Genomic DNA, 25,985 nt, shown 5'->3' with positions numbered 1-25,985 from the left:
CCTTACAGCACAGCGGTACATCTACAATATTCTAAGTTGGTTTTCTTGCCCTTCATGGCAAGCCATTCTGGGCTTACATTTCAGCAAGATAATGCCAACACGCACACTGCTTGTCTTCCTGCTTGCAAATCCTACCTTGGCCAACGAGGTCGCTGGATCTCCCCCCCCCCCCCCCCCCCTCAAATGAGATCAATTGGGGGATTATGGGCAGGGCCCACCAATCATCTCGGAATTTCGACGATCTAACGCTCCAAATGGACAGAATTTGGCACGATATCTCTCAAGAGTACATCCAACAGCACTGCCAATGAATGGCAAGCCGAATAACTTCTTGAATAAAGACCTGCTTTACTGACTTTCTCAATTTGTGAAGATCTTCCTCTTTAATAAATCATCCAGTTTTCTGAAATTGGAATAATTTGTTTGTCTGTACATGTGCATCACACATACCTATTTCCACCCGATTCGGATAATTTCTTCGTGGTAGGTTTTTTTTTTTTCGTAGATTGCACTTTAGGAGGCAGTATTATAGACTAGAGTAGACCAAATAAAACACGTATAATACGTGTACAATTTTTATTAGTTACTCATATACTGGTGTTATAGTATGACCCAAACAGGTTCTCACAGAAAGTGTTACGCAAATGAAAATGCTCAAATTCGAAGTCAGTTTTCTTAAATTCTACCTCTGCCTCCAGTGAACTCACGTATTCTCTTGACAAAGCCACATGCTCTCCTTCCGTCGTCTGGATATTCTTTTTAAGGGGGCAGCATTATTCGTAATCCGAATGATCAATGCTTCTCTTCTGTTTACACTTTCTTTGTAGACTTCGCCTTTATCCCCACAGTCAAAAACTAAGGAGGTAAGGTCTAAGGACCTTGATAACCAAGAAACACAACCATTACTGCTTACCGGCCGCGGTGGTCTCGCGGTTCTAGACGCGCAGTCCGGAACCGTGCGACTGCTACGGTCGCAGGTTCGAATCCTGCCTCGGGCATGGATGTGTGTGATGTCCTTAGGTTAGTTAGGTTTAAGTAGTTCTAAGTTCTAGGGGACTGATGACCACAGCAGTTGAGTCCCATAGTGCTCAGAGCCATTTGAACCATTTGAACCATTACTACTCATCCATCTTCTGGAGACTGTTAGGTTCAAATGTGTCACTGGACTACTAGAATGCGTGGGGATTCCTTAATACTGGAAGGTCATTCCCATCCTTGTAGCCAAAAAGACCTCTTACAGTTATCCTGGAAGCTCGTTTTCAGAAAAGTCTGGAATATGGAGCCCTGAACGACGATATGGTAACACAACAGGTCCAACCAACTGATTGTCTATCACATCACATATTACTCCTCCAGTCTCATTAGACTGTTAAAAAAGTGCTCGAAAAATTATTAATTTTGATGATAATTGTTCCAAACTGCGCATCAACTGCGTTTTCGTTGGGAAAAAAGAAATAAAGTTCAGCTTTGTAAGGCATGAACATGGAGATGTATAGCTCGGTTAATTGTCTTTAATAAACTGCGCAGTATCACAATAAATCACCTTACATATGCGGACAATGTTATTCTAATAAGTAGTAGGAAAGATGCCTTGCAGCTTATGAGAAGTTGTTATAGAAATATTGGAAGAAAACTGAGGACATGGTCGAGAGAAAGGCACCCAATGATCAAACCCAATTGATAGTTGACGAATTCTTTTCTAAAAGAATAGACATATTTATATATTTGGGAAGCATTTTAACGAGCAGAATAGATTAAGCAAGGATCGCAGCGGCAAATGAATGGAAATTGAGATTAATCAAGGATCGCAGTGGCAAATAGATCATATTTTGGCTTACGGGGCTTGCTTTGCTGTAAAACAGTTTAGAGAAGTTTTAAAATCAGATTATACCAGAGTGTAATTCTTCCACTAGCTCCCATATGGTATGCAACGTTTACATCAAGGAAAACACATGAACAAAAACTGCTGGCCTGCGAGAGCAAGATATTAACGAGCACGTCTGGCCACAAGACGGATAACAGTAACGGAGGATATTAAAATACCAGGGACTGGCAGACCTGCACTCCCAAGCTGACATTGTCCGAAGGATGAAAAAAAAGAAGATAGATGTGGGCAGGACACCTTCTAAGGATGGAAAAGGAAAGACTACAACGAATAGGATTCTCAGAATCCGTGGAAGGCAGAAGGGGCTGAGGAACACCACGGACAAGGTGAAAGGATTATATCAACAGGCATATAGAGGCGATTGCGCTGAGAAAATGTTCAAATATGTGTGAAATCTTATGGGACTTAACTGCTAAGGTCATCAGTCCCTACGCTTACACACTACTTAACCTAATTTATCCTAAGGACAAACACACACACCCATGCCCGAGGGAGGACTCGAACCTCCGCCGGGACCAGCCGCACAGTCCATGACTGCAGCGCCTGAGACCGCACGGCTAATCCCGCGCGGCTGCGCTGAGAAAAGGAGAATGGACCAGGAAAGCCAGGAACATAAAAGATTGGTGGAAGAATGTAGAGAACGCATATGGTCTCCCAGGCCAAAGCGAGAAGTTAAGAAGAAAAAGATTTTTATAGAAGTTTGGGCAACTTGATTTGTTTCTCGATGATTATTGTAGATTATCATTTTCGTTTGCGACACAGTAGCCTAGCGGATGATTCCTTTATGCAGTAGCTACAAAGAAGACTCCAGGTATTTTACTTGCAGACGTTATTTTAATAGTAAGTCTTTGCAGGATTTTACACTCTTTTCAAAACAGTTTTATTGCCATAATGCACTTTTAACATAATTTAGTCCATCCAGCTCGCTGCTGCGACCGCCGACTTACATACCACAAGTCGTACTCCATTACAACTAACTCGCACCAAGACGTAACACATACTCTCGGAAGGGATAAATACAGGCCCTGTATGGTGTTCAACGGAATCTTATACCAATCTTTCTGGAAAATAGTGACAAGTTCAGGAAAAGATTATGGAAGTGGAAAGCAATCTTGTACTTTTTTCTTCAAAGTAGACCACAAACGCTCAATAACGTTTAGATCTGGTAATAATGGGGCCTTGGGCACATGCGAATATTCATCCTTGTGCTCACAAAATTGATCTGGACAGTGCCAGCAATAGGATCCCAGTCGTCTTGGAACATAGCGTCACCTTAGGGGAACAATCATGGTACCATGGGATGGACCTGATCAGCCAAAATTGTAACATAATCCTGTGCGGCCTTGCGGAATAGCCGGGACCCTTGGAATACCAAGATAAGGCTGCCCAAATCATCACTGAACCCCCGCCATGCGTCGCTCTTGGGACGTAAATTCGGCCAGAAGTTGGAAACAGTGTGCAGCAAGGCTTCTCCGACCAAATGACGTCCTTCCATCGCCCCATAGACCAGATTCTTATGGCTTCGGCACGACGTTTTCCTGTTACAGCCATTTCCATTACTGTAGAGTGGATCTGGCATTCCAGATCTCCCAGAAACTCCTTGATTGTGGAGCTCCCTTCGTTTTGTTTTGTTGCTGACAGTGTTAGCGACTGCGATATCCACAGTTCAGCAGTGTCGTCCTCTTATTTTTCGTCACAATACTCCGACCGTCCGACAGGGTCACTCAACACACACTTTCGACCGAGTTGTGACTCAGCGGATGATGATATCCCTATACCCCTGTATGATGTGGAAATCATCGATACGGGTGGCTCTTGGAACGCCAAGCACTTCGCCTACCTCGGTTGCGAAAGCAGCCACCATACGAGCGCCAACAATTTGCCCAAGTTCCAATTCACTGAGCTCCAAGGCAGTGGACTCACAACCACACATAACATTGCTCTGACTATGACTGACATTTGTTATGTCTTTATGACTCTGTACAGGTGCCGTTCGTTTTCAAATGCAACAGTGCAGACTATAGGCTTGGCTAGCATCTGCATTTACACTCTAACAAAAGAAAAAGAAAAAAAAAAACAATGCCCCACGAAGGAACTAACCGAATGGGATGGAAATAGGTAGATGTGACAGAAAAATTGGATGTGTGGTGTCACCGCCAGACACCAGACTTGCTAGGTGGTAGCCTTTAAATCGGCCGCGGTCCATTAGTATACGTCGGACCCGCGTGTCGCCACTGTCAGTGATAGCAGACCGAGCGCCACCACACGGCAGGTCTAGAGAGACTTACTAGCACTCGCCCCAGTTGTACAGCCGACTTTGCTAGCGAAGCTACACTGACCGATACGCTCTCATTTGCCGAGACGATAGTTAGCATAGCCTTCAGCTACCTTTGCTACGACCTAGCAAGGCGCCGTATTCAATTGATAATTAATATTATGAAGCATGTACCGTAACGAGAGATGTTCTACAATTGTGGATTAAAGTTAAGTACACTCCTGGAAATTGAAATAAGAACACCGTGAATTCATTGTCCCAGGAAGGGGAAGCTTTATTGACACATTCCTGGGGTCAGATACATCACATGATCACACTGACAGAACCACAGGCACATAGACACAGGCAACAGAGCATGCACAATGTCGGCACTAGTACAGTGTATATCCACCTTTCGCAGCAATGCAGGCTGCTATTCTCCCATGGAGACGATCGTAGAGATGCTGGATGTAATCCTGTGGAACGGCTTGCCATGCCATTTCCACCTGGCGCCTCAGTTGGACCAGCGTTCGTGCTGGACGTGCAGACCGCGTGAGACGACGCTTCATCCAGTCCCAAACATGCTCAATGGGGGACAGATCCGGAGATCTTGCTGGCCAGGGTAGTTGACTTACACCTTCTAGAGCACGTTGGGTGGCACGGGATACATGCGGACGTGCATTGTCCTGTTGGAACAGCAAGTTCCCTTGCCGGTCTAGGAATGGTAGAACGATGGGTTCGATGACGGTTTGGATGTACCGTGCACTATTCAGTGTCCCCTCGACGATCACCAGTGGTGTACGGCCAGTGTAGGAGATCGCTCCCCACACCATGATGCCGGGTGTTGGCCCTGTGTGCCTCGGTCGTATGCAGTCCTGATTGTGGCGCTCACCTGCACGGCGCCAAACACGCATACGACCATTATTGGCACCAAGGCAGAAGCGACTCTCATCGCTGAAGACGACACGTCTCCATTCGTCCCTCCATTCACGCCTGTCGCGACACCACTGGAGGCGGGCTGCACGATGTTGGGGCGTGAGCGGAAGACGGCCTAACGGTGTGGGGGACCGTAGCCCAGCTTCATGGAGACGGTTGCGAATGGTCCTCGCCGATACCCCAGGAGCAACAGTGTCCCTAATTTGCTGGGAAGTGGCGGTGCGGTCCCCTACGGCACTGCATAAGATCCTACGGTCTTGGCGTGCATCCGTGCGTCGCTGCGGTCCGGTCCCAGGTCGACGGGCACGTGCACCTTCCGCCGACCACTGGCGACAACATCGATGTACTGTGGAGACCTCACGCCCCACGTGTTGAGCAATTCGGCGGTACGTCCACCCGGCCTCCCGCATGCCCACTATACGCCCTCGCTCAAAGTCCGTCAACTGCACATACGGTTCACGTCCACGCTGTCGCGGCATGCTACCAGTGTTAAAGACTGCGATGGAGCTCCGTATGCCACGGCAAACTGGCTGACACTGACGCGCGGCGGTGCACAAATGCTGCGCAGCTAGCGCCATTCGACGGCCAACACCGCGGTTCCTGGTGTGTCCGCTGTGCCGTGCGTGTGATCATTGCTTGTACAGCCCTCTCGCAGTGTCCGGAGCAAGTATTGTGGGTCTGACACACCGGTGTCAATGTGTTCTTTTTTCCATTTCCAGGAGTATATTATATCAACTACGTACTTTATTTGCAATTCTCAAGATATTGTCCTGTTCCAGACCTCACGCCAGTCAGCGTGTAATTAAACGCGTGCATTTCGGCCTCCTCTAGAAAAACAGTGTTGGCTTTTCTGCCAACACTACAGGATGATTTATTCAAGAGAACGAACTTCACAAATTCAGCAAGTCTGCTACGCGTTGGTCCACCTGTGGCCCTTGTGCAAGCGGTTTCTGTCTAAATCCCGCGTTAGATCGTCAAAATCCCAAGCTGGCGGGAATGCCCTGCCCATAATGCTCCAAGCGTTCTCAATCGGGGAGAGATCCGGCGATCTTGCTGGCCAAGATATGGTTTGGCAAGCACGAAGATAAGCAATAGAAATTCTCGCCGTCTGTGTGCTGGCATTATCTTGCGGAATTGTAAGCCCAGGAAGGCTTACCATGAAAGGCAACAAAGCAGGGCGTAAAATATCGTCAACGTACCGCTGCGCTGTGAAGATGCCGCGAAATGACAACCAAAACGGCTCTGCTGTGAACTGAATTGGCGCCCCAGATCATCAGTCCTGTTTGTTGGGTCGTATGCCGGGCAACTGTCAATTTCGTATCCAGTCGCCGTCTGGAGAGTCTCCGGACACGTTATCGGCCTGCAAACTCGTTGACTGAAGTAGAATTTGTCTTCGGTGATGAGTCCCGCTTCGAACTGAGCTCTGATGGACAAACAAAGACTTGTCTGGAGACACAGTGGTGGGATGCCAACCTGACGGCTTGACAATCAGGAATGATGGTCTGAGGTGGCATTTCTTTTCATAGCAGGACTTTTTTGTTTGTCATCCGTGGCTCACTTACAGTGCAGCGGTTCGTCGACAGAGTTCTACGACCCGTTTTGTTCTCCTTTCTAGCAAGCCTTCCCAGGCTTCCGTTTCAGCAAGATAATGCCCGCCCACACACAGCTAGAGTTTTTACTGGTTGTCTTTGTGCTTGCAAAACCCTGACTTGGTCAGCAAGGTCGCCGTATCTCTTCTCAATTGGCTCTGAGCACTATGGGACTTAACATCTATGGTCATCAGTCCCCCTAGAACTTAGAACTACTTAAACCTAACTAACCTAAGGACATCACACAACACCCAGTCATCACGAGGCAGAGAAAATCCCTGACCCCGCCGGGAATCGAACCCGGGAACTCGGGCGTGGGAAGCGAGAACGCTACCGCACGACCACGAGCTGCGGACTCTCTCCTCAATTGAGAACGCTTGGAGCATTATGTGCAAGGTCCTCCAACCAACTCGGAATTTTGACGATCTAACACACCAAATGGACAGAATTTGACACGATCTCCCTCAGAAGGAGATCCAACAACTCTGTCAATCAATGCCAAGCCGAGTAACTGCTGGCATAACGGCCAGAGGTTGACCAATGCTTTGCTGATTTGCTCAGTTTATTAAGCTCGTTCTCTTGAATTAGTCATCCCATTTTCTGTTTTAAAAAGTTATTTATTTTTTAAGTTTAGTATTTCTCTTGAACACACTGCAATTGGAAGACGTGTTGTACTATGGTAGCTCGTGTAAGTAATTTTTCAGAAGTTATTGCTACCCATACTGTTTAGAAATGTCACAGTGTGTCACCCTGACCTGCTGACAACATTAACACTGCTCGTGGTCTTGGCAGTCGTGAGCGCGCTCTTCTACTGGCTGGTGGGCTACGCGCTGGCGTACGGGAAGGGCAACCAGTTCCTGGGGCTGGAGCTGTGGGCCAGCGTAGGCCTGCCCAGCGACAGGATGGCGCACTGGTTCTTCCAGTTCGTCTTCGCCGCCACGGCCGCCACCATCGTCTCCGGCGCCGTCGCAGAGCGCTGCCAGTACGTCGCCTACCTCATCTACAGCGCCGTCATCTCAGGTGAGGCCGCAGCCTACAGCGACCGTATGCACACGACGAACTGTAACACCACCCAGTCCGTAGACTGGTTCGATGCAGCTCTCCACGCTGCTATACTCTGTGCATGTCTCTTCATCTCCCAATAATTGCTTAAACCTTACTGTAGTCATCTGTTTGCCCTCCACAGTTTCCTTCAATAACTGAATTGATAATCCCTTCTTTTAGTCAATTTCTCCCATAAATTTGTTTTCTCTCCAGTTCTGTTCAGTACCTCCTCATGAGCTATGTGATCTACCCATCTATCTTCAGCATTCTCTTGTAGTACCACATTTGCAAAGCTTCTGTTCTCTCCTTGTCTAATTTATTTATCGTCCACGTTTCACTTCCAGACAAATAACTTCAGAAAAAACTTCCCAAGGCTTTAGAGTGTTCATTTTACGAGGTGCGTTTGAAAAGTCTCCTTTTAGACTTATACCCTTCGTCCAAAGCTGTTCTAATTTGTTGATCCCTTCCATGTAATATGAATTGTCCAAGTCTGGAAAATAGTTATTAGTTGCTGCAATCCTATTTCCATCAATTTTGCGACCACAACTGCTGGTGCAATGCCGTGATGGTAAAGAACTTTTCTGCAGTCCAATCGCCGGCATTTTTCTTGCAGCTCGGTTTTCAGATGGTCCAATAACGATGAATAATATGCACCTGCAATAGTTTTACCCTTTTCCAGATAGTCGATGAGGATTATCCCTTGCGAATCCCAAAAGACAGTCGCCATAACCTTTCCGGCCGAAGGACTGGTTTTCGCCTTTTTTGGTGCAGATTCTCCCTTGGTAACTCGTTGTTTAGCTTGTTGCTTGGTTCAGGAGTATAGTAATGTATCCATGTTTCATCCACAGTAACGAAATGACGCTTTTAGTCCTGTGGATTCTTCCTGAACAGCTGCAAACCATCCTTGCAACTCTTAACACGATTTCGTTTTTGGTCAAGCGTGAACAATCGCGGAACCCATCTTGCGGATAGCTTTCTCATGTCCAAATGTTTATGCAAAATATTATATACCCATTCATTCGAGATGCCCACAGCACCAGCAATCTCACGCACCTTAACTCTTCTGTCATCCAATGATTTCTGGAGTCGTAACCTCCACAGGGCGTCCAGAACGTTCAGCATCACTTGTGCCCATGGCCACTCCGAAAATTTTGAAACCACTAATAAACTGTTCTAATCGAAGATGCAGAGTCACCGTAATGTTAATTAAGCTTCTCTTCAGTCCCCTGAGGCATTTTGCCTTTCATAAAGTAATGTCTAATCACCACACGAAATTCTTTTTCGTCCATTTTTTGACAATCACTCGACTTCCTTGATTCACACGAATGCCAAACACAAAGAAATAGATCAATATGGCTCAAACTTGGTGTAAGTTCTTTCCATAGATGCTAATAACTAAACATGACCTCGATACGCGCCGGTGGTGCCATCTCTCGGACTTTGCACGGACTTTTCAAACGCCCCACGTAACTGAATACATTAAAATATCTCAAAAGCTACATACCACCTAAAAAAGTTATAATTCCAATTTGTTTATCTCGGAGGGGGACATCCAACGACCCCACACCCCACCCAGTGCGTCGGTGGCTGGGTGTCACTTTGAAATCTTCAATGAGAACCCCCTTTGTATTGCAGATTACGACTCTACGGCAAAATCTACATACGTTTTCTCTGAAGCAATGATTTCGCTTCTCTACAGATGGCCCTGTGTTCGGAGGAATAGAAATGGTTACACAGTGGCACGCGGGGACCCATCTCCATGTTCCGAGGGTAGGACAGGCCAGTATTTGATAACTTCTAATTGGAAACCCCATTCGCAGCGTTGTATTCCTCCGACATATCGAACACAGGACTACTCGACGCGCCACCGTGGCCGTGTAGCGAACTACGACCTAACACAACTGGCAATACATTGCGACCGGAGCTCACGCATCGCGCAGACGTAGAACAGTTAGCGTCTCTAAACATTACAATATTTGTGCAGTGGTTGTTGCCTGCACACATACCTATCATTTGGAGAACATAGGTGCAAGTAGGCGATGAATTTTGCAACCACTTTTGAGAAAAAGATGAGGACTAGTATCTTCGTAATCAGTATTACAGTCTTACAAAATAGTGATAATAATAAGGAACCTCAAAAATAATTTGGTTTTGTAACCGTAACACAATCGAATCCTTTTGTTTCTACCCCCTAGAAAATTTTATTTTGCCCCTCAGAATATAACTATCCCCCAATTGGGAACCACTGTTCTGTCGCATAAGCCTTTACACAGACGCCTACCGCGACAAACTTGTAAGTTAGGACTAGAGACTCTGCAGAAAGTCGTATTAACAGATTATGTCAGTACGACAAATAATTTTACAAGTAAGTCGATTATTATCACAAACACATTGGGCACAAAAAAAAAATGGCTCTGAGCACTATGGGACTCAACTGCTGAGGTCATTAGTCCCCTAGAACTTAGAACTAGTTAAACCTAACTAACCTAAGGACATCACAAACATCCATGCCCGAGGCAGGATTCGAACCTGCGACCGTAGCGGTCTTGCGGTTCCAGACTGCAGCGCCTTTAACCGCACGGCCACTTCGGCCGGCCATTGGGCACAGGATTACGCTGAAATTGGAGCAGAGAGAATAATTTATTTTCGCCTGTCTTGTACACTTTTTCTTTCTATCACTTGCTGGGTGAGTACACTGCATAATTATAATCCATTTTCTCTAGATTAGAAATAAATACACCAGGTGATCAAAAAGTCAGTATACATTTGAAAACTAAGTAAACCACGGAATAATACAGATAGAGAGGTAAAAATTGGCACACATGCTTGGAACGACATGGGGTTTTATTAGAACCAAAAGAAAAAAAAGTATTGCTAGACGCGTGACAGATCTCTTGCGCGCGTCGTTTGGTGATGATCGTGTGCTCAGCAGCCACTTTCGTCACGCTTGGCCTCCCAGTTCCCCAGACCTCAGTCCGTGCGATTATTGGCTTTGCGGTTACCTGAAGTCGCAAGTGTATCGTGATCGACCGACATCTCTAGGGATGCTGAAAGACAATATCCGACGCCAATGCCTCACCGTAAGTCCGGACTTGCTTTACCGTGCTGTTCACAACATTATAGTTCGACTGCAGCTATTGTTGAGGAATGATGGTGGACATATTGAGCATTTCATGTAAATAACATCATCTTTGCTTTGTCTTACTTTGTTATGCTAATTATTGCTATTCTGATCAGACGAAGCGCCATCTGTGGGACATTTTGTGAATTTTTGTATTATGTTGGTTCTAATAAAACCCCATGTCATTCCAAACATGTGTGTCAATTTGTACCTCTCTATCTACATTAGTCCGTGGTTTATTCAGTTTTCAAATTATACTGACTTTTTGACCACCCGGTACATCTCGTCTTAAGTTTAAATAAAAGTTCAATATGTTAGGTCCATTTCGTACGCAGCAACATGTGAAATAAACATGTTTCAATCGCAAACTCATAGCGGCCGCTATTTTTCATTGCGAAGTATTCAAATTTAGCACAGTACATATATGAAAACCATAACCATAATGAAATTATGGCCAGTTTATCATGAAGCTGAGATGTGTGTGAACCAATTTTTTTACCGAATAATATCTTTGAAATCGTTTGAGAAAGATTGTAGTGCAACCGGCGTGCGCGCACCTCCGTTCTCGCAGAGTAGCCGAGGTGGGTTCAAATGGCTCTAAGCACTATGGGACTTAACTTCTGAGGTCAGCAGTCCCCTAGAACTTAGAACTACTTAAACCTAACTAACCTAAGGATATCACACACACCCATGCCCGAGGCAGCATTCGAACCTGCGACCACAGCAGCTGCGCGGTTCCGGACTGAAGCGCGTAGAACCGCTCGGCCACAGCGGCCGGCAGCCGAGGTGGACAGAGAACATTTCGGACGTAGCTCACAGCTGTGTAGATGACAGGCAGCTGAGGTGGCTGCCCCTTCGGAACAGAGAGGTGGACTCCTCGAATCAGAGGGCTGGACTCATCCAGCGTTGAGGACGACAAAGCGTTTCTGCGCACTGGCCAAGTAATCCTGTGCGAGCTGTAACCATTCAAGCTCCAGTCAAGCCACAGTAACTGCTCAGGGCCCACGTCGTTAGTATCTGTGCGTAACCACCACCTTAACACATCTTTTTGCCAAGTTTGTGCGAAACCTGCACTAAACCTTCCTTCAGTCGTTAATGCTCAAGTGTGTTTAAACGGCGTAGCAACCCCGTGCAATGAATATCTCCGTGGCTTCACATAAAACAAAGCTTTACAAAGTACTCTCTCATGCATAACATAAGGTAATGCATTACCAACTTATGATCACATTGTACTTTTTATAAAATCAGATAACTAAAGTTTACGTGTCTTAATACACTAAACTGATCTTTGTCGAAGTACCAGGCCTTTGCTCAGATCTCTCTTCCAGGAAGAGCATTCGACTGTTACTATTACAGTGATGGGCTTTCAGTCAGACTGAAGCTGCACTTGGGCGGCTGAGTTGGTCGTGCGTTGCCCTAGAAAGAGTCCTAGTGCGACCATTTCTGACGGTGATAGGATCGTATGACACCCTTTACTTATGGTGCCTCACGTTGCTAATCAGGTCTTAACCTATTTCATGATGTTACGTTGATATGTTTGGAAGTGTCCATGGTCTATGAAGAACGTATTGATCCATCTACGGCTAAACATCTCAGAATATCTCATTCGAAAGTCGGAAAAACCCTAAAACCCTATAGTTCAATTCTCTTATCTTGGCGGCTCGCGCATGCCCGCCCAGACGCTGGAGATTGCTGCGTTGCCAGTTGCACACGACGCACGCCCCAATAGAAGCAGCGCCATAGTATAGCATAGTTCGCAAGCTTACGTGTAGGGGGGAGCGCGCAGTTCATGAAGTAAAGCCACCCGGCCGCATTAACCCTTCCGCTGCTACAAAGACGTGCTCCCTGCATTCCGCGCTGAGGGCGATTTTGTCACTGCACTGCCCGCCCGTGCAGACACATTGTGTTCCGACTGCTTTGACACTCTTTATCATTCGATTCCACAAAAACTATTTGGCTCAAAAATTAGATTTTTACCTATCTTCTTGACTGATACCTTCCCCCCATAAATGACTTAATTTTGTTTCGATGTTCAGCGCAGTTATTATGCAGCATTAAATATAGTAAACCTTTACACGAAATTTTGAAGAGTTTGCAGAGGTAAAAGTCCATAGAGCATACTTTCCGTATGGTCGATTTTAGTTGCCACAATGTTGAGAATGAAATGTGGACAAGATACCTATATATTTCATTTAATGTAAGTACCACATAAGTGTCGTATGTAATATTGAGAAATATTCCACCTTTCGCGACTGTAACAAAAGTTTTACTTACACTGGGCACGTTTGGCTTTATTTTAAAGCACTTCAATCAATCAAAAGGAAGTAGACAAAATACATTAAACGAAACTGTGGACTTACAAAAACATTAGGACTTGAATATACCGTCTGTCAGTGAAGTGCTCAGAGCTATAATTTTGTGTGTGGCACACACAAACAGCATTTATTTCCTAAAACACTGATGAGCCAACACAAACGTTGAATATTGTGCTACCGCAGCACAAAACTACGGAAGGTGACTTGGCAATGGAGGACACAAAATACAGTCCTCTTATGATGCTTCAAAAGAGAGAAACGCGTCTGGTCTAAATAAGTCGCTTATTACAGGTGCAGAAGAGGGATATATTTCAATACCATTGGTAAAACTGCGACTGTGGAACAAAAACAAGAAATAGAACATGAATACCATTGCGTATGTGCCATACCTTTCACCGATGGAAGTGCTTTAAAATAAAGCCAAACGCGCCGTGTGTATATAAAACTTTTATTACAGTCGGGAAAGACGGAATATTTCTCAATATTACATACGACACCTACGTGGTACTTAAATTAAATGAGATATTGTTATACAGTAAATATTATATGAAATTTAGGCATCTTGTCCACATTTCATTCTCAACATTGTGGCAACTAAAATCGACCATACGGAAAGTATATGCTATGGACTTTTACCTCTGCAAACTCTTAAAAATTTCGTGCAATGGTTTACTACATTTAATGCTGCACATCAAAACAAAATTAAGTCATTTATGGGGGGAAGGTATCAGGCAAGAAGACGTGTAAAAATCAAATTTTTTGGCCAAATAGTTTTTGTGAAATCGAATGATAAGTGTGTCAAAGCAGTGGGAACACCATGTGTCTGCACAGGCGAGAAGTGCAGTGATGACGAAATCGCGCACAGCGCGGAACGCGGGGAGCACGTGTCTGCAGCAGCGAAAAAGTTAATGAAGAGGCAAAGCACTAGAAATTTCATTCAAACGAATAAAACTCGTAAAGTAAGGCACTCCAATATTGTTTTTAAATAAAGAAAATATTAAGCAGCGCACAAGGTTTAAACTCATTACCTTTCACTTGGCAGCCCAACACCTTAACCGTTCCCCTACCTCAGCTCATCGAACAGGATAACTCCATAAGGACTCTAACACCTCACGCAACTACTTATAAACACTGTTGGTATGACTATGAATTACTCACGCTTCGTCGAAGTACAATAGGAAATAAACAATTACCGCTGTTCTTTATTGCAAAAAAGCAGTTCGTGAGATTGAAACAAACACCTTTCCTTGCTATCGCCTGAATTAGGAGCCTTATTGCTTGTTTGGTTTAATTAATTAATAGAATATGAAGCAATTGGTATAAAGAATGCTTTTTCCAAACTTTCTGTAAAAGAAAGTCTGCTATCAAGACATTGCTTTTGTTCTATTACTTTATTTATGACTGAACGTTTCTAAAACTGAAGACACTCGTCCATGCTCTGCACTGCTGTGGAGATCTGGCAACGTCGTTCTCTGTTCATTGGCTGACTGTGTTTTGTGACATCAGATGCGCAGAACGAACATAAATTTGGCCGCCAAGATATATGACGCGCACTTTAAAACATTATCAGCGCAAATTATGAAATCCTTCATTTCAGTTACTGTTGTGTTAATAGTAAATTCTTTGTCCTGTTATTGAATGCCCGCTAATCCGATAGACGAGTCAGTTTTTCAAGATCCTTTTTTTTTTCGAGAATAGTGGACAATTTTCCACAATTATCAAGCGCTACATACTCCTAATTAACCAGGCGAACTTAACATTTGTCCCGCACTGAACAGAGATGTGCCATCCAGACATTTATCCATTGCGTTGCTCTAAGGCTTCAATGTATCACTTCTTCGATATGTTTCAAAATGTAGAGGCCTGCTACTCTACAGCACGGCCATCTCAGATGAGAGAGGAAGAATTCTACAGAGGAGATCGTTTCGTTACCATTTATCTTAGCTCCTACGAATCTTGAATCTTGTGGTCGAGTACTTCAATTCACGGAAACTTAAATAAATCCACAAAAAGCCTAGCCTACATCTTAGGTCGCACCACTTGACGTTTGCGTCGCCCAGATTTCCATACCTCCATCTACAACCAATCCATGCCTCTGACTAGAACTAACCTTAGACAGAAAGCTAACATGGAATGTACATCTCCTTACCATCCAACACAAAACACGAATCCAACTAAAACTATTGAAACTACTAACAGGAAGCACCTGGGGTCTACATCCTTTTACCATTATCTTCACCTATAAGTCGCTCAACCACTCAATCTTCACCTCCGCCAACGTTGCCCTAAATTCTACAAGAACTCCATTTATCTTTCCACATCCACCTACCCTTCCCAACTCGTATCCTGTACCAACTCATCCACTCCCCTCACCTGCAGCACCTTCGAATACAATACATTAATTGCAAAACACTGTCCCGGCACCCAATATGCCAAACACTAATCAATCACCAATCCACGTACCCTGTAGCGCTACTATACCACCTTTCATGCACGTTCGTACCATATCTATTCAAAAAGACAGCTAAAAATTCTCTTGGCGTCTTCCTGAGAGACAATCTCCACTCCTTCCAAATTAACATTGTAAATGTAGACCAGATGTGATTTGAATTCAAAGAAGTAGTATCGACAGCAATTGAGAGAGTTGTACCAAATAAATTAACCAACGACAGAGGTGATCCCCCTGCGTACACGAAACAGATTAGAACACTGTTTCAGACACAACGAAAAAAGCATGTCAAATTCAAGCGAACGCAAAATCCCCAAGATTGGCGATCTTTTACAGAAGCTCGAAAGTTAGCGCGGGCTTCAGTGCGAGATGCTTATAACAGTTTCCACAATGAAATTTTGTCTCGAAACCTGGCAGAAAATCCAAAGAGAGTCTGGTCGTATGTGAAGTATGCTACCGGCGAGACACAGTCACTGCCTTCTCTGCGCAATGGCAATAGAAATACTATCGAGGACAGTACTGCGAAAACAGAGTTACTAAACACAGCCTTCCAAAATTCCATCGCCAAAGAAGACGAAGTAAATATTCCAGAATTCGAATCAAGAAGAGCTACCAACATGAGTAGCTTACAATTAGAAGTAGATATCCTTGGAGTAGTGAAGCAACTTAAATCGCTTAATTCTTTTGACAAAATAGCCATTATATTTTTCGGGTTTTAAGTACAACTTACATTATCAGCTGGTACAGCAAGATGAGCTTCACACAAGAACGTCCTCTTAGGTCCGTCTTCCGGTCCAGACTGTATACTAGTTAGGGTCCTTTCAGAGCATGCTGATGCGATAGTCCCACAATTAACAATCATATACAACTATTCACTCGACGTAAGATCTGACACAAAGATTGGAAAGTTGCACAGGTCACACCAATATTCAAGAAAGGCAGTCGGAGTAATCCACTAAATTACAGGCCCATATCGTTAACATCGATATGCAACATGATTTTATAACATATATTGAAGACGAACATTATGACTTACCTCGAAGATAACGTTCTATTGATTCACACTCAACATGGATTTAGAAAACATAGTTCTTGTGAAACACAGCTAGCTGCTCACTCACAGGAATTATTGAGTAGATTCGACATAGGATTTCAAATTGATTACACAATTCTACATTTCTTGAAGGCTTTTGACACCTTCCTCACAAGTGGCTTGTACTCAAATTGCCTGCTGATGCAATATCGTCTCAGTTATGCGACTGGATTCGTGATTTCGTGTCAGAGAGGTCACAGTTCGTAGTAATTGACGGAAAGTCATCGAGTAAAACAGAACTGATGTCTGGTGTTCCCCAAGGTAGTGTTATAGACCCTTTGCTGTTCCTGATCTATATTAACGATTTAGGAGACAATATGAGCAGTAGTCTTAGATTGTTTACAGGTGATGCTGTCGTTAGACATTTAGTAAAGTCATCAGGTCAAAACAAATTGCAAAACAATTTAGAAAAGAAATTTTTACTGTGCGAAAATTGTCAATCGACCATAAATAATGAAAAGTGTAAGGTCATCCACATGAATGCTAAAAGGAACCCGTTAAACTTCGGTTACACGGTAAATAAATCAAATTGAAAGGCAGTAGGCCGGCCGGAGTGGCCGTGCGGTTCTAAGCGCTACAGTGTGGAGCCGAGCGACCGCTACGGTCGCAGGTTCGAATCCTGCCTCGGGCATGGATGTGTGTGATGTCCTTAGGTTAGTTAGGTTTAATTAGTTCTAAGTTCTAGGCGACTGATGACCTTAGAAGTTAAGTTGCATAGTGCTCAGAGCCACTTGAACCATTTAAGGGCAGTAAATTCAACTAAACACCCAGGAGTTACAGTAACGAACAACTTAAATTGGAAAGAACAATATAAAATGTTGTGGGGGAAGGCGAACCAAAGACTGCGTTGTTGGTAGAACGGAAGATGCAACAGATCTACGGAAGAGACTGCCTACAATATGATTGTCCATCCTCTTTTGGAGTACTGCTGCGCGGTGTAGGGTTCTTATCAGACAGTATTAAAGGAGTACATCGAGAAAGTTAAAAGAAAGGCAGCACGTTTTGTATTATCGATAAATAGTGAAGAGAATGTCACGGATATGATATAGAATTGGGGGTGGACATCATTAAAACAAAAGAGTTTCTCGTTGCGGCAGGATCTTCTCACGAAATTTAAGTCACCAACTTTCTTCTCCGAATGCGAAAATATTTTGTTGACGCCGACCCACATACGGAGGAACGATCATCATAATAAAGTAAGGGAAATCAGAGCTCTCACGGAGAGATATAGGTATTCTTTTTTTCCGCGCTCTGTACGAGACTGGAATGATAGAGAATTATTGTGAAGGTGGTTCGATGAACGCTCTGCCAGGCACTTAAGTGTGATTTGCAGAGTATCCACGTAGATGTAGATGTAGATCAATCCTCTCCCGCCGGAATATCAATTAACTGCCACCCCAAACGCCGAAATCCGTCCTTCTTTGCAACAGTATTCACGACGTTCCACCTCACAGCATCCGTCCATTTTTCTCCATCCCCCTTCCTCCATATAGCTGACTTTTCATCGGCACCTGCGGTTCCACAGGACCCCAAAGTCATACTCATTATTCCTCCTCCACCATATCCGTGATCCTGTTCATGCATCACCACCATCACGATTTCATCATAGCATGATTCAAATTATGATCAGTTTCTATATGTTAACTATACTATAAAATCATCTACAAAAGTCGTGAGTATTGTCCAACACGGTGTTTTTAAAAATCTTCAATTATTATCATTCGTTGTTATGTAAAAATCGTAAGTATTGTTCACCAACGTCATTTATAGCCATCTGTTTTTCTGTATTTTAAACCATATTTTCTGTTGTGCAATCCTTGGTTGAGGAGCGGTTTTATCCGCTACCAACCCGCCCCTTTGTGGACGGAATTGAAAGATCAATAAAGAAAGTTCATTTTAGTCATCATGAGAGGGGAGATTACCAACCAAGGCGAGTGATAAGCGCTACAAAAGAGGTGTTACCTGTCGCGAGGAGAATTTCTGTTGAAATTCCGAGAGTGCTCGTTATAAGGTGAGTCCAGCAACGAATTACTTCATCCCATAAGCGTCTCACGAAATGACCATAACGATGAAGTTATAAAAATATGACCTTTCACAGAAACTTGTTAACAAGCGTTCTTCCCCACTCCATGAAGGACTTAAAGAAACATTTCAAAAATGAGACAGGTGGTGCACTGAAGGGACAATAGACCAACATTAAGGTACTGATCCCCGCTCGGCCATCGAGATTTGGGTTTTCTGCTATTTCCTTACATCGTCATTGCAATGAAACGGACACAGTCGAGGGTAACTTCCGTCATTAATGTCTTCGCCATCGACTGGACGTTAAACGCTATTTTCCTTTCCGGAGTAAAATTGTTGATGTAGATGTAAAGATGCTGATATAGTATCAGTCTACATTCCAATTTCAATAATTTTTGAAAGAACATTACTCTTTGTACAACATTTTCTCAGTATAATATAATATATCTCACAGTATCATATATTTCACAATCACAAGCCAACCAAAGTAAGTGTCGTATAGTTCCTGGTACTTTCTGCGGTATTTCATTTCATTGCCTTTGTAGTGACCGACATATTCTGATGGGTATCAATACGACCACCGCCCACCGCAACACTGAATACCACCTACGCCAGTTGCGGGAACGCGACGTCGTAAGGAAAGTACGAGGGTCACTCCAAAAGAAATGCACACTATTTTTGTAAAAATACGGTTTTCATTCTGCATGTGTGAAAGTTAGATACATCCTTCCCGCTTGTTTTCAAACTTGGTCAACCTGTTCCCGTGAGCGTCGCTATCACAGCATGTCTTCAAGATGGCTGCTACCCTTGACGTTCGTCAGAAACAACGTGCTGTCATAGAACTCCTGTGCTGTGAAAACGAGACAGTGGGAGACATCCACAAGAGGTTGAAAAAGGTGTATGGAGATGCTGCTGTCGATCCCTGTACAGTTAGTCGGTGGGCAAGCAGGTTACGTGATGAAAGCGGGCACGGCAATATTGAGGATTGTCCTCTCAGCGGCAGGCCTCGTACTGCAAACACTCCAGCCAAGGTGCAGAGAGTTAACGAATTGGTAACTGCTGACAGACGCATCACGGTGAACGAAGTGTCACTCAACGTTGGGATAGGGGAAAGAAGAGTTTGCAGAATACTGAAAGTGTTGGCGTTAAAAAAGGTTTGTGCCAGGTGGGTTCCCAGTATGTTGGCAGTGGCTCACAAAGAAACAAGAGAAACGGTATGCAGCGAACTTTTGGAACAGTACAAGAATGGTGGAGATGAGTTTCTTGTAAGAATTGTGACAGGTGATGAAACATGGCTCCATCATTTTTCTCCAGAGACGAAGAGGCAATCAATGGAGTGGCATCATGCATATTCACCCAAGGAAAAAAAAAATTCAAAACGACACCTTCTGCTGGAAAAGTTATGACTACGGTGTTTTCCGATTCCGAAGGAATCTTGCTTGTGGACATCATGCCAAGTGGAACCACCATAAATTCTGATGCATATGTGACGACACTGAAGAAACTTCCAGTTCGACTGAGTTATGTTCGACCACATCGGCAAAAGCAGGATGTTTTGCTGTTGCACGACAATGCACGGCCACATGTCAGTCAAAAAACCATGGAAGCGATCACAAAACTCAGATGGACAACACTGAAACACCCGTCTTACAGTCCTGAACTGGCTCCATGTGACTATCATCTCTTTGGGAAACTGGAAGTCTCTCTTCGTGGAACAAGGTTTGAAGATGATGACTCCCATGTGCACGCTGCCAAACAGTGGCTCCAACAAGTTGGTCCAGAATTTTACCGTGCGGGTATACAGGCGCTGGTTCCAAGATAGCGTAAGGCACTTGAGAGGGATGAAAATTATGTGGAGAAATGAAAATATTGTTCCTAAACGCTGTATCTACACACCGTAAAACTTTCAAACATGTAGAATAAAAGATGGATTTAAAAAAAAATAGTGTACATTTCTTTGGCGTGACCCACGTATACAGAGTTCACCAGAACACCATCGACAAACTTTCATAGGTTGTTCCGGGACATTTTCTGAGTATTTTGGTGCAGGGTACCCGTAGTCTCCAATGGCTCGTTACAGAGTAATATTGTAATTATGATTTATTCGACTGTGTTACCAGGTTTGTCTTTGTTTCTGTGAAAATATTTTCACAACAATGATGGAGCTTTTAATGCGCCATCATCAAAACGTAGTAAAACGAAAAGGTCTGTTATTCGTGGGCGCCTATGTAAATATGCAAAACTACTGTGATCTGGTTGCTGTCGCTACGGGAAGAGGTGAGCGGAGCGGAATCGTGCCGTTTTTCCATTGCATGCATATCGACCAATTCTTCAGCAGTATGATTTCCCACACAGCTGTATATCGCTGTTAACAATGCAGTTGACACCGCCGGAGAAACAAACCCGAAGCAGCACCGAGCAGGACAATGCAAGACTGAGGACCAAAGGTAATGTAGACATTCTTCTTGTCGACAGCAAGTTCCGTCAGTGGATGGAACGAGTTTGTTTCCAAAAAAAAACATTCAGCGCATACACCGCTGTGCAGATACGTTCAATGTAATACCTGTACATGGAGTAAGAAATCAAACGGAATTTAGTTATTGTGTAACGATCCACCGGAATCTATGGGTCCCTTATACCAAAATACCCATAAAATGTTCCGGAACAGCCTCCGAAATTTCTACACCTGCGTCTGCGTAGATACTCCGCAAGCCACAGTACGGTGTTTGGCGGAGTGTACCATGTACCACTGCTAGTATCACCGTGCTACCGTACGGTGCATGTACCACTTATTAGTCATTCCCTCCCCTGTTCCATTGGCAAATAGAGCGAGGGAAAAACGACTATCTATATGCCTCCGTATGAGCCCTAATTTCATATCCTCGCGGGCCTTACGCGCAGTGTATGATGTCAGCAGAAGAATCATTCAGGAGTCAGCTTCAAATGCCGTTTCTCTAGATTTTCTCAATACTGTTCAAATGGTTCAAATGGCTCTGAGCACTATGGGACTCAACTGCTGTGGTTGTCAGTCCCCTAGAACTTAGAACTACTTAAACCTTACTAACCTAAGGACATCACACACATCCATGCCCGAGGCAGGATTCGAACCTGCGACCGTAGCAGTCGCACGGTTCCGGACTGCGCGCCTAGAACCGCGAGACCACCGCGGCCGGCCTCAATACTGTTCCTCGAAAAGAACGTGGCCTTCGCTCCAAGGATTCCCATTTGAGTTCGAATCCCAAACACTCCAGTAGTACTCAAGAATAAGTCGCATCAGCATCCTATATGCAGTCATCTTTACATGTGAACCACACCTTCCTAAAATTCTCCCAATAAACCGAAGTCGACCATTCCCCTTACCTACCAAAGTTCTCACATGATCGTTCTATTTCATATCCCTTGCAACGTTACGTCCATATATTTATACGACTTGACTGTGTCAAGCAGGACGCTAGTCATACTGTACCTGAACGTTGTAAGTTTGTTCTTCCTACCGGTCCACATTAACTTAAATTTTCCACATTTACAGCTAGCTGCCACTCACCACACAAACTAGAAATTTTGCCTAAGTCATCTTGTATCTTCCTATAGTCATTCAACTTCGACACCTTGCCATACAGCACAGCACCATCAGCAAACAACCACAGATTGCCCCCACCCTGTCCACCAAATCATGTATGTACGAGGGGCGTTCAGAAAGTAAGCTCCGATCGGTCGCGAAATGGAAACGACTATGAAAATCCGATAAAGCTTTGCACAGATGTGTTGGGTAGTGTCTCTAGTATAACCCCAGTTAGCATCACGTCGCTCTTCTCATTTCTGAGCTCGCAGTGAGTGCGTAGTCTAGAAAATAGTGTCTGCCGCCAAGTACGAGGGCCTGGTGAGAAATTTCGCCTGAAGCTATGCAGCTAACATTACATAACTGTCGTGCTGTTTCTTCTTCAAGACAATTCTCAGCCGCATTCTGCAGGGGCAATGAAGATGCTCCTGCATCGTTTTCAAATGGAAATGTGAGATTACCCACAATACAGTCCACAATTGTCTCCCCCTGAGTTTCATCTCTGGTCACATGAACCGCTGTCTTTGAATACAACATTTTGACACAGACAACGAGGTGTAGGCCAGCGTGGAGAATTGGCGGAAAGCACTGGCGGCTGCCTTCTATGATGAGGCTATTGAAAAGTTGGTACAACGCTATGACAAAAGTCTAAGTCAGAACGGCGACTACGTAGAGACGTAGCTGAAAGGTGTAGCTAATTGTTACAAGTAAAACATTTCTGATGTTCACTATGGTTTCAATTTGGCAATCAATCGGAGCTTACTTTCTGAACAGGCCTCGTATATAGAGAACAACAGCGGTCCTACTACACTTCCCTGGGGCCCCCCTGACGATAACCTTGTTTCGAACGAACACACGCCATCGTGGCCTACATACTGGTTTCTATTAGTTAAGAACTGGTCGAGCCACTCACATATCTGTGAACTTATTCCATATGCTCGCACCTTCGTTAACAGCTTGCAATGAGACACCGTGACCAATGCCTTCCGGAAATCTAGAAATATGGAATCAGCCTGTTGCCATTCATCCATTTCAAAAATGGTTCAAATGGCTCTGAGCACTATGGGACTAAACATCTGAGGTCATCAGTCCCCTAGAACTTAGAACTACTTAAACCTAACTAACCTAAGGACATCACGCACATCCATGCCCGAGGCAGGATTCGAACCTGCGACCGCAGCGGCCTCGCGGTTCCAGACTGTAGCGCCTAGAACCGCACGGCCACTCCGGCCGGCTCATCCATTCCGTCGGCGGATTTCTGGTTCGCTCTGTTTAAGTGCAGCAGAGACGAACAGGCCATCATTCTACCGACGATATGGTTCGCAAATGGGGGAATCAACTAGGCGACCTTGACAAAGGGCAGGTTGTTATGGACCAGCGCCTGGGTTCGATAATCTCAAAAACTGTGAATCTGGCTGATGTTCGCGTGTGCTACTGTCGTGAGCATGTGTGGAAAGTGGTTCAACAACGGTGAAACAACAGGTAGGCGACAAAATGTTGCACCTCGGCGCCGCATGACTGAACCTGGAGATCGGAGACTTTCCCACTCCGAAAAGCAGGGTGGGCGGCGACCTGTGGCAGATGTGACGACAGAGTACGAATCTGCTGCAGGAGCGCAACGTTAGGCACAAACTGATGAACGTGGGCTCCCGCAGCAGCGTCCATGTTGACCCAATCACATCGTCCGTTACAGGGTGACAATTATTGAACTATATTAAATAAAGTCGTCATAACTTCTGAACGATTGGCGTTAGGATGTTCAAGCTTCACGGCTGGCTGCAGGGTATGATGGGAATTAGTACGCACATTGTTGTTTGGTTTAGCGACGAAGGCCATTTTCGTTTGGGTGGGTTCGTCAGTAAGCAAAATTGTCCCATTTGGGGGACTGAGAATCCACATTTCGCGATCGAGAAGTCTCTTCACCCTCAACGGGTGACTGTGCGGGGCGCAATGTCCAGTCACTGAGTAATCGGTGCGATATTCCTTGATGGTATGGTGACTACCGAACGGTACGTGAAGGTTTTGGAAGATGATTTCGTTCCAATTATCCAAAATGACCATGGTTTCGACAAGATGTGGTTCATGCAAGACGGAGCTCGACCCCACCGAAGCAGGTGAGTGTTTTACTTTCTCGAGGAGCACTTTGGAGACCGCATTCTGGCATGGGCCTTGATTGGTCGCCATATTGTCCGTATATGAACACATGTGACTTCTTTTTGTGGGTCTATGTTAAAGACAAGGCGTACAGCAATAGCCCCAAAACCACTGCTGAGCGGAAGACATTGGGAGGTCATCGACAGGATCGACGTTCCGACACTTCAGCGAGTCATGAAGAATTTCGGTATTCGCCTGCGTCATATTATCGCCAATGATGGCAGGCATATCGAACATGCCATAACCTAAGTCCCAATATCTGTAGTTACGTTTACATGTTGAATAAAGTGTGTACATGCCGTAGTTTGTAACCAATTTACGTTTTTTTTTCATGTACGAGGGCAGTTCAATAAGTAATGCAACACATTTTTTTTCTCGGCCAATTTTGGTTGAAAAAACCGGAAATTTCTTGTGGAATATTTTCAAACATTCCCGCTTCGTCTCGTATAGTTTCATTGACTTCCGACAGGTGGCAGCGCTGTACGAAGCTGTTAAAATGGCGTCTGTAACGGATGTGCGTTGCAAACAACGGGCAGTGATCGAGTTTCTTTTGGCGGAAAACCAGGGCATCTCAGATATTCATAGGCGCTTGCAGAATGTCTACGGTGATCTGGCAGTGGACAAAAACACGGTGAGTCGTTGGGCAAAGCGTGTGTCATCATCGCCGCAAGGTCAAGCAAGACTGTCTGATCTCCCGCGTGCGGGCCGGCCGTGCACAGCTGTGACTCCTGCAATGGCGGAGCGTGCGAACACACTCGTTCGAGATGATCGACGGATCACCATCAAACAACTCAGTGCTCAGCTTGACATCTCTGTTGGTAGTGCTGTCACAATTGTTCACCAGTTGGGATATTCAAAGGTTTGTTCCCGCTGGGTCCCTCGTTGTCTAACCGAACACCATAAAGAGCAAAGGAGAACCATCTGTGCGGAATTGCTTGCTCGTCATGTGGCTGAGGGTGACAATTTCTTGTCAAAGATTGTTACAGGCGATGAAACATGGGTTCATCACTTCGAACCTGAAACAAAACGGCAATCAATGGAGTGGCGCCACACCCACTCCCCTACCAAGAAAAAGTTTAAAGCCATACCCTCAGCCGGTAAAGTCATGGTTACAGTCTTCTGGGACGCTGAAGGGGTTATTCTGTTCGATGTCCTTCCCCATGGTCAAACGATCAACTCTGAAGCGTATTGTGCTACTCTTCAGAAATTGAAGAAACGACTTCAGCGTGTTCGTAGGCACAAAAATCTGAACGAACTTCTCCTTCTTCATGACAACGCAAGACCTCACACAAGTCTTCGCACCCGAGAGGAGCTCACAAAACTTCAGTGGACTGTTCTTCCTCATGCACCCTACAGCCCCGATCTCGCACCGTCGGATTTCCATATGTTTGGCCCAATGAAGGACGCAATCCGTGGGAGGCACTACGCGGATGATGAAGAAGTTATTGATGCAGTACGACGTTGGCTCCGACATCGACCAGTGGAATGGTACCGTGCAGGCATACACGCCCTCATTTCAATGTGGCGTAAGGCCGTAGCATTGAATGGAGATTACGTTGAAAAA

General features: G+C 44.8%; 1 protein-coding gene across 1 annotated transcript in view; it reads left to right on the top strand.

Annotated features, from left to right (window-relative positions):
• Positions 1-25,985, top strand: part of LOC124620497 (putative ammonium transporter 1) — a 324,909-nt gene that overhangs the window by 192,831 nt on the left and 106,093 nt on the right. Inside the window, exon 4 of the mRNA XM_047147073.1 lies at positions 7,457-7,684. Within this exon, the coding sequence (XP_047003029.1) occupies positions 7,457-7,684 (228 nt within the window). The remainder of the gene's footprint in view (positions 1-7,456; positions 7,685-25,985) is intronic.

This window comes from Schistocerca americana, chromosome 1, assembly GCF_021461395.2.
Source record: "Schistocerca americana isolate TAMUIC-IGC-003095 chromosome 1, iqSchAmer2.1, whole genome shotgun sequence".
Classification (NCBI taxonomy): Eukaryota; Metazoa; Arthropoda; class Insecta; order Orthoptera; family Acrididae; genus Schistocerca; species Schistocerca americana.
The sequence above is the reverse complement of the archived record's forward strand: the minus strand, read 5'-3'. Positions and strand labels throughout refer to the sequence as shown.